The sequence below is a fragment of the Maylandia zebra genome, linkage group LG5 (assembly GCF_041146795.1).
Source record: "Maylandia zebra isolate NMK-2024a linkage group LG5, Mzebra_GT3a, whole genome shotgun sequence".
Lineage (NCBI taxonomy): Eukaryota > Metazoa > Chordata > Actinopteri > Cichliformes > Cichlidae > Maylandia > Maylandia zebra.
The window spans coordinates 39,526,174-39,541,803 of record NC_135171.1 but is presented as its reverse complement, the minus strand read 5'-3'; the positions used below and the strand labels follow the sequence as shown (position 1 = coordinate 39,541,803).

At 39.5% G+C, this 15,630-nt stretch overlaps 1 protein-coding gene across 1 annotated transcript in view; it reads right to left on the bottom strand.

The window, feature by feature from the left end:
• The window catches only part of LOC101482544 (serine/threonine-protein kinase 4), a 47,376-nt gene that overhangs the window by 18,410 nt on the left and 13,336 nt on the right, over positions 1 to 15,630 (bottom strand). The window contains exons 4-9 of the mRNA XM_004559032.6: positions 14,768 to 14,882; positions 14,347 to 14,511; positions 13,974 to 14,141; positions 12,397 to 12,534; positions 11,719 to 11,847; positions 11,270 to 11,492 (exon numbers count right to left, since the gene is read on the bottom strand). Of these exons, the coding sequence (XP_004559089.1) occupies positions 11,270 to 11,492; positions 11,719 to 11,847; positions 12,397 to 12,534; positions 13,974 to 14,141; positions 14,347 to 14,511; positions 14,768 to 14,882 (938 nt within the window). The remainder of the gene's footprint in view (positions 1 to 11,269; positions 11,493 to 11,718; positions 11,848 to 12,396; positions 12,535 to 13,973; positions 14,142 to 14,346; positions 14,512 to 14,767; positions 14,883 to 15,630) is intronic.

The window sequence follows — 15,630 nt, the reverse complement described above, 5'->3', positions numbered from 1 at the left end:
TCTCAAGAAAATATCACTATCTTAGATAAAGGTGTCAGATTCTGATCTGGGTGAGATATGTAAGCTCTTATTGTATTTATTTCCAAGAGCGTCTGCCTCCTTATCACTCAAATGCAACAATGAAGAGGGGAAAAACTTGTTTTTGTCAGAAACAGAAAGGCATCCGGCGATTACCTCCACCTCCACTCAAAGTGTTTTGCTTTCTTTGTAATGGTGACTAATGGCTAACATCGCATCAATAATCTCACTTGGGGCGCCACAGTTTGTTTTCATTCAAGCACAAAATCAATTTAAAGTCTAGTGCCCCCCCTAAAAAGAATTAATGAATGTTCTTCTTCATTTGTGCTGCCGGGTGCCTTCTCTCCCAGATGAAGTTGCCAAGGGCACACACAAAGTCATTGTTTAAGAAAGCTAACCACAGCTACCGACAGCTACCCGCGGGCATGTTGGGAAAAAAACCTCTCCTGATAAGGAATTTTTCAGCATAATGCAGTTCCTCGGAGACCTTTACTCACCTGAGCTGCAGAATGCAACAGGTCTGTATTTAAAACGAGAAATTATAGTAACATTGAATCTTCACACAGTTGTTCTAATTTCCACGAGTGAAGCTTCAGTCTGTTCAAAACCAGCCAGCACTGCACTCGTGGTGTCACAGTTTCACTAAAGTAACATGAAAGCAAACGAAGCATCAGTGAGCCAATTCTACACAAAGAGGAACAAACACAAAATTAACTACTAATGTTGGCTAACATCGATTAGCTTCCTCCAAACCCAGGTGTTCAACATAAATCCAATGCTCCATGTGTGAGTGGACAGAAGGCTTTTATTGTGAGACATTTGCAGGCATGCAGCTGGATGTAGTGAGGGGGGCAGCCTTTATTTAAAGACTTTTACTTCACTCTTGGTTTTCTATTAGAGGAAACACTTTAATCAGATGACAAAAGGTCAGACCCATAAAAATCAATGAGCTAATGTTACTTTGATCCTAGTTTGTTATCTAGTGCTTGGCATCTCCTGTTTGGTAACTTGAGGAATTATCTGACTGGACAAAGACTTTTTCCAGCTGTGCACCACATTCCTGTAAATGGACATGCTGCTTGCAATGCCATGTGGGAGGAAGTATGTTACAAAGCATTCTTTATGTTTTAGACCTTTACTGTTTAGGACAACGTTGGTCCAACTAGTAGGCAATCTCAGCTCTTACTCTGAAAGTTCAGTCGCTGCTGTAAAGCTACACCTGGACCTTCCTGTCAGGTGTTTCCATACCACCTGGCTCACTGGCTGGCCACTCTTATGGCATGTTTATGGTAATATGTCTCATTTACAAGGTGACGGGGGGAGACACATTTTTAGACATAAGCTGTAATGGCCGCCGTTTTCTTTGTGAGTATTTATTACACGGCGTGCTGCGGGGAAAAGCCTGTTCTAACGTTTGAGTCTAAGGTTTATTTTTTTGCTTCTCAACCGTAAATACTCTGCATCTTTCACGTGATTCCGTTTATTTTGAAAAGTCTCAACAGGATCTTGAGCTTTATTGTGAAAGGTTTATGTGGAAAATAAACAAGCTGACACGCCGTGGTTTTACCGTCGTTGTTGCTAACGACAACGCATAAAAACAGGCCCTTGTCCGTCCGTAGTGTGGTTGTATTAAATATAAGAGAAAGAGAGAACTTTAAGAAATGAATATAGCCACTACAGTGACCATCAGAACCATGAAAAAAATATTGCCGTAAACAGTTTATTTTGCGACACCACAAAACAAACGATAGCGTAAAATGAAACGATAGATGTTTTTATATCGTCATCCGATATATATCGTTATATCGAACAGCCCAATTCCCAGTTACTCTCCAAAAAGTTGATTCTGTTCATCTGGACGTAGCGTTTTGTGGGAGGAACGTTTCGTCACTCATCCAAGTGACTTCTTCAGTGGACGTTCCTCCACTCAACTTAAGCTTAAAACAGCAAACTCCCGAAAAACCACAAAGACATGACGAGGGTAAGTGTTAGACTGCGAGTATTTAAATGTGAGGTTTTCAAACGTGATTTTTCACTTTCAAAACTTCAGCCGGAGACGAGAAAAACAAAAATCAAACCAAACACTTGATCTGTGCTCCATCTTTTATGCAGCTGTCCATGTTTGAATGTTTTATAACACCCATTACCCTTACACTTTAACTAAACCACTTTTTTGAGGAGATACTCACACCTAACCTGACCCACACTGTGATCCACATCCAGCTTCTGTGCAACACAGCCTTTTAAATGAGTGAGAGAAACATCAATAATTGATAAAACTGATGACGACACTGGCAGCAAATGAGCAAAACAAGAAGATTTACTTTAAGTATCCCATATTTGGAAAATAATTTTGTTAACAGTTGAAACAACAGTAAAATATAAAGTTTATGCATAATGAAAGTAATATGAAGAGTCAAATGTAGAGATAAAAGTTAATGAATTCTTTTATTTGATCTTTCTCAGCCTGCAGTAAATTTTCTCTCATATTTGTTTGATCAGGAGACACAGGAAACTTATAAAGAGAGCTGAGCGACACAGCAAGAGTCATGACTGGCTTTGTGAGTAATTAATTTGACCAGAGCCGCCGCACCCAGACTCCACACGTCCATCACCTTTAATGAAAAGATTCTTGTGACATTTAGATCTTCCATTTATTTTCTACTTTCTGACAGCAGATGCTGCAGACTGCAGCGGGGGGAAAAAAATGGGGACACTGATCTCTTTTTCCCCCCCTTTACTGGAAGCAACAGCCACCAGAATATTTCATACCAATTGAGCAGCTGATTGAGACATTAAATCTAACCGCTGCACAGACACTGAGCGGCTTGGAGACGCAGCCTGACTGCCCTCAGCTGATGGGGCCTGTACCAAAAAGACAAAAATAAAAGAGTAGAAGAAAAGCATTCTGCCATTACCGTTTGTCACCCACTGACAAGCCCATTATTCTGTCCTCTCTGCTCTGCCACTGATCTGCTTTGCTGTCTGCTGGGTCTTTTCTGACCAATTACATCATCACTGCAGTCGCATCACTGCAGGAAGTCGACATGGTGGCGTTTACTTTGAATTAAAAAGTATAAATAGTGGCCTGCTTTTTATTTTTGTAGAACTTTGTATAAGTTTAACGGTTTAAAGTAAAAAAAATTGGTTTTATTAGAACTTGGATTTCAAGAAGCTTGCTGGGATGTCGGTTTTAGCTGCGCACCTGGGAGGACACCTCGAGCAGGTGGGCTGGTGACATTCACAGGTTATTTTAAGCGACTTTATTTCCTGGATTCTATGCATTTAAAAACAAAACAAAACAACTGTCTATTGCTCATCCTGGGCCGTTTGATCTCAGTAAATCAGATAACAGGGTGTGGCAAGGTCTCACTATGGGTTCACCCAAAACCTTGGCTGAGAGTGACTCGTTAGGTAGAGGATCAATAGGGGTCCATGACCCTATTGGGGACACTCCCAATCTGGGACTCTCCACCAGACGCTCTCAGTACTGAAGAAACTTCTCGGATGAAACGTCTTCAAGAAACTTTTTTCTTAGACTACGATGATCTGGATGACTGAGAACCTTCACAGACAACCCAAAGTTCTGTCTGCCTGTGTCCCTTTTCTTTGGGGAAGTGACCCGGCTGTTCAGAACCAGTAAACTTAATAACCTCAGACAAGTTTATGCTCAAGTTTGAAACTTTTTGCATATCTAAAACAGATCACATTAGGGTTGTGCAAATGGATGATGATTACGGGGACTGATAAAGGTCAGAGCGATCACCAAAAGCTCATTACTCAAATACTGTTTTCCTATTCCATCCATATGAAATTCATATTAGCCTACAGACAATATGCTTTTCTGCAGTTTCATGCCATCAAGTCTGAGCATGCACAACAGTTAACAGAAGCTTTTGATTAGGAGAAGAAACCAGCACCACAAACACCTGCTGGCGTAGCCGGCGATCCGTATGGACATATGTCACATATATCCATGTTTTGGGGTGTTGGATCATTAGAATTAACAGCTAAGGCTGCAGTCTTTAACCTACAAGTTTAGGAAAATACAGTTTCAATTTAAAGCCAAGGAAGTGCGTTCTACGACTTTCCACAACAAAATTAAACTTTAATAACACAAAGAGCTGTGAGAGATGAGCAGGTTTAAAAAGCTCTTCTGTCTTTTTAACGAGGATCCGTAAAGAGAAGGTGGAGGAAAATGCACTGCCCTGCTCATTTTAAGAGTACAGAGTTTACTGTGTGATGGCTGTGAGTTGCTATATTAGAAAATGTTAGCGACATTAGAGAACACTGTCACAGCTCAGAGTTAGAAAACTATTTAAATAATTTAATGGCGCAGACTACATCCACTTCAGATGACAAATGGAAAGCCTGAATCGGTCTCAGATCACACTGCCAGCCACTCTGCATGTTTGCATGAGAGAGACAGAGGGAAAGAGACCAATGTCAGAACTTGCCACATGTTCCCATTTTGTGTCTCTGCGTTATGGTCGAAGAGCACAGACTACATCTTTATAGCTTCATACTTGTCTCATTAAGAAATATCAAAGGAGATTAAGGTTACTTTCTGACATAAAATCAGAGCCTGTGGTTAGAATATTAGTTGCAATTAATGCGTTGCACTTGCATGCTTCCTCCAACCAGCTAATTTAAAGTCAACATCATCTCTGCCTGTACTGTAGTGCAGACTTGGGAGGAATTTATTGAAATGTCTGTCAACTAAATCTACTTCGAATATCGATGGTCCTGCAAAGAGCTCCTAAAACAGGGAGGTTTTATGTGTACAGATGTGGCCATAATCACCACTTACAAGATGAGTGCCAGGGATTAATGCACTAATTCAGTATCTGATCACATCTGAAACACAATCTCTGAAATAATGTCTCCTCCTGCTCCTCAGTTACCATGTGAATAATGGACAGAAAAGTGTCTCTGCAGAACAATAAAACGGCTCAGTGAATCTCACCTTTGGCTTTATCATTTTATCTCAATATTATACAATTTGTGTGACCTTTGTCCACCAAAATCCTCTTCTGGGTCAGATTTTGTCAAGTTATTGATTTGATTTTTTATTGATTAGCATTCAAATATCTCAGTGAAGACAGAACAAAGATCTACCACAAAGCAAGAAAGCATGAGACAAGGCTAGTCAAAAGGTATTGGCTGAAGCGTTTGCTTATTACGCCAACCCTTTTAACAAAAGATCTTTTTGCATGCAGCTCCTCAGGGCTCGAAGCAAAGACTAAAACAAAGCAAAAACAAAACAAACAAACAAACAAGAAAAAAAACAAACAAAAAAAACCAAAACTTTCCATCACACAAGTAACTACATCAAAGCAAAAGAACCAAGAGTTTTGGTTTTTTTGCTCTTTTCATTCTTGATTTATATATTTTTCTAATACTCTATTTTTAAACATGTTTTTAAACAAGGAAAATGAACTACACCTTTTTAAATCACTGTCATAACTATTCCACAGGTTAACTCCTCTAACAGAAACACATCTCTGCTTTATATTTGTCCTTATCTTGTTTTTTTTTAAAGAAATCTGTTCCCCTTAAGTCATATTGACTATCTCTGACTTTGAACAGCTTCTGAGTACTGGGGCAAAGCAAGTTATTTTGTGCTTTATAATTATCTGTGCCATTTTATATTCAACTAAATCATAAAATTTCAGGGTATTCAGATTAATAAACAAAATGTTAGTTGGTTCTATATAGTTTGATTGGTTTATAATTCTTATAGCTCTTTTTTGTAACTTGAAAATATGAAGAGTGTTCGTTTTATATGCATTAGCCCATATCTCCAGACAGCAAGTCATATATGGAAGCAACAGAGTACAATAAAGTGTGTATAATGATTTTTTGTTCAGGACATGCTTTGTTTTATAGAGAATATCGATGGTTTTTGACATTTTTGTTTTCACATGGTTTATATGAGACTTCCAACTCAGCTTATCATCAATTATCACGCCAAGAAATTTATTTTCGTACACTCTTTCAATTTCAATTCCATTAACCCTTATTTTAGATACATTTTTCATTTGTCTAGTGCCAAAAATAATCATTTTGTTTTCTTTATATTTAATGATAACTTATTTACATCAAACCAGTTTTTTTAATATATTTAACTCCTTTTCCGCTGTAGTCAGAAGCTGTTCTAGGTTTTTACCTGAGCAATACAGAGTGGTATCATCAGCAAACAATACACATTTTAACAGTTTGGAAACACTAGATATGTCATTTATATATAATATAAATAATTTAGGGCCCAGCACAGAGCCCTGAGGAACACAAGTTACCTTCAACTGCTTAGATTTTACATTATTGAATTCGACATATTGATATCTTTCATCCAGGTAACTTTTCATCCACTTGTATGCTAACCCTCTTATGCCATATCTCTCTAGTTTATTCATTAATATAGAATGATCAATTGTATCAAACACCCTTTTTAAGTCTATAAAAACACCAACAGTATATTCCTTATTATCTATAGCATTAGATATCCCTTCTACAAGTTCCATCACTGCCATCGAAGTGGACCTTTTCACTCTAAAGCCATATTGGTTATCACTTAGGAGATTATGCTTCTCAATATATTTATTAAGTCTATATTAAGTCGTTATTATTTCTTGACTCTGGAATTTCTTTTGCTAAATTAAAGCCAACATTTACAAAGAAATCATTAAATTCATTTGCAATATCTTTAGTTTTATCAAGCACAATATCTTTATCTTTTTTAAAATAACCTGGATAATTCTTATTTTTTGAGCCCTTTTTGATTATACTGTTTAATATCCTCCATGTTTCTTGTGTGTTACTTCTACTCCAATAATTTGTGGTAATATTCTTTCTTACTTGTTCTTATAATATTTACTAATCTATTTTTATATAACTTGTACTTTATTTCAGCATCTTTTGTCCTCTGTTTTATGACTCTCTTATATAGATTATTTTTCTTTTTACATGCATCTTCTATCCCCTTTGTGATCCATGGCTTATTTGATCTGTGATGCTTTCTAGTGATTTTCATTAAAGGACAATGTTTTTCATATAGTGAAATTACAGTTGATAAGAATGCATCATATGCACTATTTGAATCTTCATTTGCAAAAACCTCATCCCAATTGCGTTCCTTTAAGTCCACCTGGAGGGCAGTAATGACTCTTGTTGTTCTATGTCGTATCATATCAAATATTTGATTCTTTTGTTTAGTTTTAATCCCAAAATAATTTTGAAAATTTTAAATTTACGATCTAACTACAAAGTTAGATCGTAAAAATTGCAATATTTCTACCAGTTTTTCCATTTAAATGTAGATCTGGCTGAAACTCTACGAGGTTTTCTGTCCCGTACAGTTTTCAGGAGATGAGTTTCTAATCCGGATTCTAGTCAGACACAGTTAAGGGCTAATCACTGCAAATTAAAATTCCTTTTATTTTTCAGTAGCATTAGGGAGGATCAATAACTGATCTAATATCTCATCTTGATCTTCAGGGCCCCTTCAGCATCAGACCACAGTCATTAGCTTGGGACACACACAGGCACTCTCTGAGGAGCACATTAAAGACAAGAGAAAAAGGCACACTCGCGCGCGCGCACACACACAAACACACAACTGAAGGACACTGGAGTTGTAATGCAATTATGAATTCGAAATGTTCCAGTGTTAATGCAGTTTAAACCGCTGCCTGTGGAGATCCATACTAACCTGATATCAGGACGTCTGACCGGAGACACACAGTGTGTGTGTGTGTGTGTGTGTGTGTGTGTGTGTGTGTGTGTGTGTGTGTGTGTGTGTGTGTGTGGGGCAAGGTTTTTCTGCGCAGTGTACCAGGAGCACGGAGAAAAGTCGTCGTACCATAGGCACGAGAAAAATTGTGGTACCATAGGTACGAGAAGTGTGTGTGTGTGTGTGTGTGTGTGTGTGTGTGTGTGTGTGTAAATTCACAGTGGCGTTGTGGCAGTGTACGTCTGTACATCTGGTCTCATATGAGAGTGTGGTGTCTTGCATTAAAAGTGACTGTGAGCATCAGTGTGTCAGTCCAATAAAGCCTGTTACTCCAAGTCTTCAACAGTTAAGCCCTCAAAATAATTCAAATTACACCTGAAAGTCGACTTCTGGTGTCATAGTAAACAGCACGTGGTGGACAGCGTTGTTTATGATGAAACAGCCAACCATGCCGTTACTGTGCGGGTCAAATATAGACCGTTTATTTCTGTAACTACGTGTGGTTGGCAGTCAGAGCAGTTCCAGTTTCTTGAGCTTGTGCAAAAATACCAGCAGTAAAAATCTATTTCCCTTTTGAACTTCAGTTAAATTCTCTGCACAAACAGCCCCTCGCTCTTATTCGTCCATCCATTTTCTTCCACCTGGAGGCCAATTTCATTCACACCTATGGACAATTTAGAAACACCAACATGCATGACAGTGGGGGGGGGGGGGGGGGGGGGGGGGGGGGAGTCAGAGTCCCCATGTAGATATACAGGCCCACGGCAGGCCAGGGGATTCAAACCAAAGACCTCCTTGTTGTGAAACGACTGCACACATTAATTCTTGCAAACAGATAATGTTAATTTGGTAGTCGTCTTTGCTCTAGACATGAGCTGAGATGATAGAGATGAGTTGCTGTAAGTGAGTTTGGGCTTTTATAGAGCAGTGAAATGCACAAAATAAAAACTATTAAAGTCATTTAACCTGAGATCCATCAACATTACACTGCCTTTTATTTATTTTCCTGTGGTGGGAGGTCAGAGTCTGGACTGAGATGGCTCACAGACTAGCTTTGGCCTTTGGGTTGTATGTCGCTCATGTGAGTATATCTGAATCTAAAAGGTCTATTTCTCCACAGATGGTGGTTCCAGATTACTTTGGTTTTTTTCTCATCAGGGCACTGGAGAATTGCAAACTGGTCCAGTGAGCACCTGAATGCTGCCGGTTCGTGTCAGTGGTAGTAAATGTGGCCAGCGCTCCCCTGGTTTGAAAGTAACTCTCATTAGATGAAGTGTAGGAGTTGTGATATTTGGCCACGAACCTCCACAGTAGCTTTATTTTCATCAGAGCGTATTCTGGCTGCATATTACTGGAGTCACGCAGAGCTAAAGCAAATATACACTCACGCACACGTCAAGCGTCAGCGTGCTCAGTGTCTCATTGGGGTTAATTCTTTGCGTATAAAAACAAACATAAAACACGCCCACAGACTGCCAGCACTGATCAACTCAGTCCAACTCTTATTGAGAATCTGTTCCAAAGCACCAAATACAGCCAACGCTTCAGCTCCCACACAGTCGACAGACGCCAACAGACCGATGCAGCACCAACACATCCCTGAAAGACACTCCAGCAGGTCTGATCTTATTCATCTTTTTGTTCTAACTCTTTGCCCTCTGGTTTTGTTTCTCTCAGGTGAACTGAGTCTGGTCCCTCAGGTTATGTCAATTAAAGGTTATAGCAAAGCTTTTGGGGGAGCGCACAGGCAATGCTTGAATGGCTTAAGGTTTACTTCAAAGGTAACTGAAACAAAAACATACAGAATCAGTCAAATCAGACAAGAAGAGAAAAATTTGTGATTTTCCCCTAAAAGTTACACATTTATTAAACACGCAGCTTCACATAATTTCGCCTAAACAGATCAATCCAGAGCATCCACATGATTAATGCCCATGCCTCCTCCCACCAGAGGACTGCACAAACAGGAAGCTAATGAATATTCTGAATAGATTGCCGGGAATAAAATATAAATACATTTACCTACATTGACTGGCCCAATAAAACAATAGATATACCTGCCACCACACAGCTGAAGCTGTAATAAAACATCTCCTGCAGCCACACAACTGGCTGTTGATTGGCTCCCTGGATGCAGAGGTGGGCCAACTGCCAAGAATCGCACTACATAATTCTTCTACTTCTACTCGTGGTTATCTGAGTGCCACGTGTCTCTCATATATTTTCACAGGTTATATAAAGAGACAAGAAATAAAGCAGAACTACATTACCCAGAATCACACGTGACCATACAAAGTGTTAGTGTTCAGGACATCACTGCTGCTAACATCACACACACTGAGCCATTAGAAAAATCACTGGTGTATAAATCAAACATGGAACAAACTCTGCTGTTACTATTCGAGGCCTCTGCTGACACGCATCCCGCCCGAGTTCACCAGCAGCAAGTTCGTGCTTGTAATTTAGGAATTAACGGACACACCCAGAATTAGGAGGAAAGTCACTGTGGTACGAGAGTTCAAGCCTCTGGAGGAAACATCCTCAGTAACACCGACACACACAACACAGTGAACCTGTCGGTTCACAGCTCGGGCACAGTCTGCCCCCTCGTGGACAAATTAAACACTACAGCTGCATCTTTGGATATTATGGCTAAAAAATGACTGCGTTGCACCTGCAGTCATTCCAGCCTTTGAATATTCTGAGCTTTTTGTTTCAATTTCAAGCATTTTGCATGTTCTGCAGAACAATGCATATACCTGAAGGCATTATTAGTTTCATTGTTGGTTCAGTTATAATGTGTGGTATTTGTCTGATAGATATCCCAGTGTCAGTAAACATGCACCAAAGCTCAGGCTTGTTTTCTTTAGTTTTGTAAGTGGCCATTAAAATCTCTGTTTTTATTTCGGTTTTGTTTGCACACATAGTTCAGCTCACTCAATTCTCTGTCATAATCCCGCTGGCCTGTCACAGAGGTAGAATATCACACAGTGCATGTCCATGAACACGGTTCTGAATGTCTCGATCTTATTATTCTAACCCTGAGTGCATGAAAGAGAGGGATGACGTGACGCTGATCCTGTCTGTTTAAAAATAATGCCAAAGCACGTCATCATCTGGTTCCTCTTACATGTTTTCCAGTAAACTGAGAGCTAATTTATCACTGCATTTATCAGGCACAGCTCCACAAATGTACGAGCACATTTCACTGTAGCTAAAAACACACTGAGGAGTGCAGAGCAAACACTTACCCAATTTAAATATTTAGATTTCAGCACTGAGAAGTCACTCGACTAATCTCCAATTCATTCTGCAGCGAGACAACCAGCTCCTCAAAGCCAAAAATCACAGAGAAGCAACACTACTACACTACTACTATTATACTACTACTACTACTACTACTACTACTACACTTTGTATAAAGTTAACTTTGATTACGATCAGAGGCCAGAATTTAGTTGATTTTGCAGCCCTCATCGATCACTTCAGCACGCATGTCATGTGTTTAGAGGGACTTACTTTTCATAGTGCCAGCATCTTCGTCATCATCATCGTCCTCGTCATCATTAGAGTTGATGACCATGGTGCCCAGCTGTGACTGCAAGGTTCCCGTGTCATCGTGTTCAATCATTGTTCCTGCGGAGCTTCCAAGAGAACTTCCTAAAGAACCGGCAGCCCGGATGGTTCCTGAGTCACCCGTACCTGCCCGAACCATCGTCCCCTGGTCAACCTCATCTTCATCCTGAAACACAGAGGCAGAGGGCAGCGTGATTTAATGCTCTCCAACGGCAGTTACAATATCCAGAAAGGACATGTTTATAAATATGAGGCTGTGTTTAGCTTTGGAAAGTTAGAAATCAAAAGCTCGTCAAATACAAAAACACTCGTAAGTTAACGTCTTCTTTTGTTGCAGTAACTTAAAAGCTGTAAATGCTATCCTATTGATATTTAAGTTGCTGAGTCTGTACCGAATTCTCATCGTCGTCTGCATCCTGCTCTCTTTGTTCTTCCTCCTGTCTCTTCAGTTTGATCTCCATGGCGTCTGTGATCAAAGCTCTGAGGATGGAATTGGGCTTGGCCGATTTAATAAACGGATGCTGTCGAGGAGAAAGACACGTAACGCTCAAACCAAACGTTTATGGGTTTTGACATTAGTTACAATTAGAAATGATCCATGAAAGCTAAAGCATGACCACAATAGCAAATATTACAGCAAATACTACGATTATGTAAAAAAATACTACTATAATATGATGTATTAAACTGAAATTCCAGCCAGCAACAAAACAAAATAAAATGAATGGTTAAGTGAAGCTGTCCACTAAAAGACAATATCAAAAAAATAAAGCTCATTAATGTAAAAAAGAAAATATTCAAAAATCAAATCAAAAAAATGTAAAAATTTAAAATAAAAATACATTTGATTTGAAAAAGTTAAAGAGCAGGTCACACAATAAAACAGAAATAAAAATAATAAACAGATTAAAAAATGAGCACATTTTTTTTTAATAGTTATTACCTCATTTACATAGTGTGGCTTTAATAATTAAAAATCTAATTTAAATATCTAAAGGTTTGAATGTTTTCTGATCACACGGTCATCCACGACACTCGGTCTGTTGTCAGTTACAGGATTGCTTCGTTACCTGTAACAGCTGTGTGGCCGTAGCTCTGTTTTCTGGGTTCTTCACTAAACACTGGCTGACAAAGTCCCGGAAGCCCGGAGACCACAGATCCGGGTTCCGAAAGGTTGGGGGAGGGTTTGTGGGAATCATGAAGATGGCCTGGAAGAGGAAACAGTTCAGCACACTGAAGGCAAAACCAGCTAACCATCACTGTTCAGCTAAATACAGTAATTTATGTCACACTCCTTCGTTTCCTCTCTTTGTCTTCTCTTACACACACATACAGCTGTTATTATTTACATACTAACATTTTTGGGGCTTACACACACAGTGCAAACACACTTGCACTGCTTTCTACTAGAGATGTAGAAAGCAGCTGGTATCTGTATTTGTATTTGTTGAGGGGGGAAAGTATTTGTACTTGTATTTGTATTCAAGTAAAATTCAAAAAAATTTGCGTTATACTTTTAATTAACGTAATAGAATTAAAGAATACTTGCACTATCCTTTATAATCATTATGGATATGCAATATTAGTTGATGTTTTTCCATAAATCCAGCAATGAACATGTAACAAGGAACGTCATTGAAAAGAAAATAACATAACAGCCATTACCTCATCAGTGGTCAAACCAACAACTGATAAAATACCATTATGAACATTATGAACCCACCACCACCCGTCCTGTTGGAGGAGACTGAACAGACAGCGAAACTGACTTGCAGGGGCAGAACATGGCTGTGATGATGAATTGGTGCTTGTGGGGGGGTTGGCAGACAGTGCCAGGAGAGGATGCTTTAAGTGCATGTGATTACGCATAACAGATGTTGACAGATGTTTGATATGTGTGCCTCTGCTGATCTGACTTTTGCACACATTACATATCACTTTGGTTTCATCTGCAGCACTGACTGAATGCTTCCACACAGAACTTGATCAAGTTGTTTTGGCTGGTGGAGGACCAAGAGGTGGCTCAGCAGCAGCCACACTCTTTTCTATTTTGTTGCCCAAATGCATGTGGGGAGTTTCAGCTAAGTTCATGCGTGACGGGAAGCTATGCTAAGGTTAATTAGGTATAGTAACTTAAACGTATCATATAACTCCCACAAGTGCATACAATTTGACACAACTACACAAGCATCGTTTTAACCTTTTAAACCAAACTTTAATGTTACTCTGTCAACAGCCTATTTTTAAATGACCGAGCTAACAAAGCTACGTAAACAGAGCGAACATGAGTTAAAGTTACCATTGACCATTGAGAGCACTGACTGCAGTCGTCAGTAATGCAGCGTAATGGAATAATCTCTCAATCTTCGCAAAAGTTATAAACTGTCTCCGGAACCCAGTTAAGGTACAAAGAAATATATTCAACAAAAATAGTGACGCAGTTCAGCCTTTTTTCACTCAGCCGAGCCTCTCTGTCAGTCACCTCTTCCATTCACTCATCCGGTCGTGCACTGCGGTCTCATAAGGAAACTCAGCTTTTTGATATAAAGTTTTTCTTGTTCCCGAATACAAATATTTTTTCAAGTATTTGTTCAAAATAAGTATTCGTAAAAAACACGTGATTTGTGGACTATAACACGATACGTACCCTCATTGGGTGTATGTCCGCGTAGGGTGGCTTGCCCTCAGCCATTTCTATAGCTGTTATTCCCAGAGACCAGATATCTGCCACACAGTTATATCCGATCTCCTGTATGACTTCTGGAGCCATCCAGAACGGCGTGCCGATGACAGTGTTTCGTTTCGCCATCGTGTCCTGATGAAGGATGGAGAGAAAATAACATAAAGTAAAGCATAGAAGGTTAAAGCTTCTACAACATTCAAAGGGCAGATAGCATCTTTATTCAGCTACTGGTGTTTAATTGTGTTTTCTTTCTATATTAAACCAGATATAACAAAACATTTAAAACACATCAAACATACATCATATGCATTTACAGTAGCAGATTGATTTCTCTTACTGTGAGCTGTCCAGCAACTCCAAAGTCGGCCAGTTTGGCCTGACCCTCCGAGTTCAGCAGGATGTTGCCTGCTTTGATGTCTCTGTGGATCTTCCTCATGAAGTGAAGATACTCCAGACCTTTCAGAGTGGACTGAAGGATGGTGACTATCTCCTCTTCTTTGAGCTACAAGGCAAACGCAAGTAACATTAATTAGATTCATGTATGCAAAGCAATGTTCAAACAAGACGTAGCACTGATGTGGAGGAGGCACATCTAAATATTCTTAAACTGAAACCGTAGAGATGCATCAGACTAACATTCATTTATCGAAAACCTTGAAGTCGTGCAGAAGCCTTACACACACGCTGTGCTCCATGCAAACTACATGTGAGTGAGTGTGTGAGTGAGTGTGTACGTGTGTGTCTGGGTGTTACATTACCGTCTTGTTACGTATTCGGATGATATCCGATACGGACCCAGCGCCACAATATTCCATGACGATCCACAGGTCTGTGTTTTTGAAGTAGCTGCCATAGTAGCGCACCACGTGGGGACTGAACACAGGGACATCGGTGAGTCAGACCACATTCATCCATTTATTTCAGGATGTTTGAGATTCAATGTGTTGCTTTTATGCTCAGTCAGGCTACGATTCTCTCCCTGATGAAACTTATTTCCTAAAGTTGAGCTCAACATTAGCAGGAGACCTTATGAAACGGCCAGCTCACGTCTGAGTTGTGGTGCAATCACACAGGGGTGAAGTGAATTTACAGACATCTGTGGTTAGTTTCAGAGTGTTTGTTCAAGTTTAGTTATTATTGTTTCAAAGTGTTTAGTGTTGTGCTAACTCACAATGGACTAAAACTACCACAGAACCTCTGAGGTTGATGAAATATTGTAATAGTTATTTTGTTACTACATGTAATACTTTACTGATCTCACTATTTTTCTAGTGGAAATCACAGTTTGTATTATCTGCAGATCAGCAGACAGAGTGCAGTAGTACAACATCCCCAGGCCCTGATGAGGTTTGTGAGTCAAAGTGAAAGTGTCGCTCACGTTTGAAGAACACTCTGGAACTGCTGGTACTTTGTCTATTTATAGCTGCTGCAGCAATGAATGAAAAACCTCAGTAAACACTTTTATATGACAGACTCTGCAGGTCTGGTACACTTCCCAGTGAGAAACAGACCATAATAATGTGTTTCCCCTGGAGAATTATATAACAGTCAGTTGGTGTGGAGGTGGGGCTGTCACCTTATGGGAAAGCCCCCCCAGAAAAACTTAATGAAACTTTCTAAA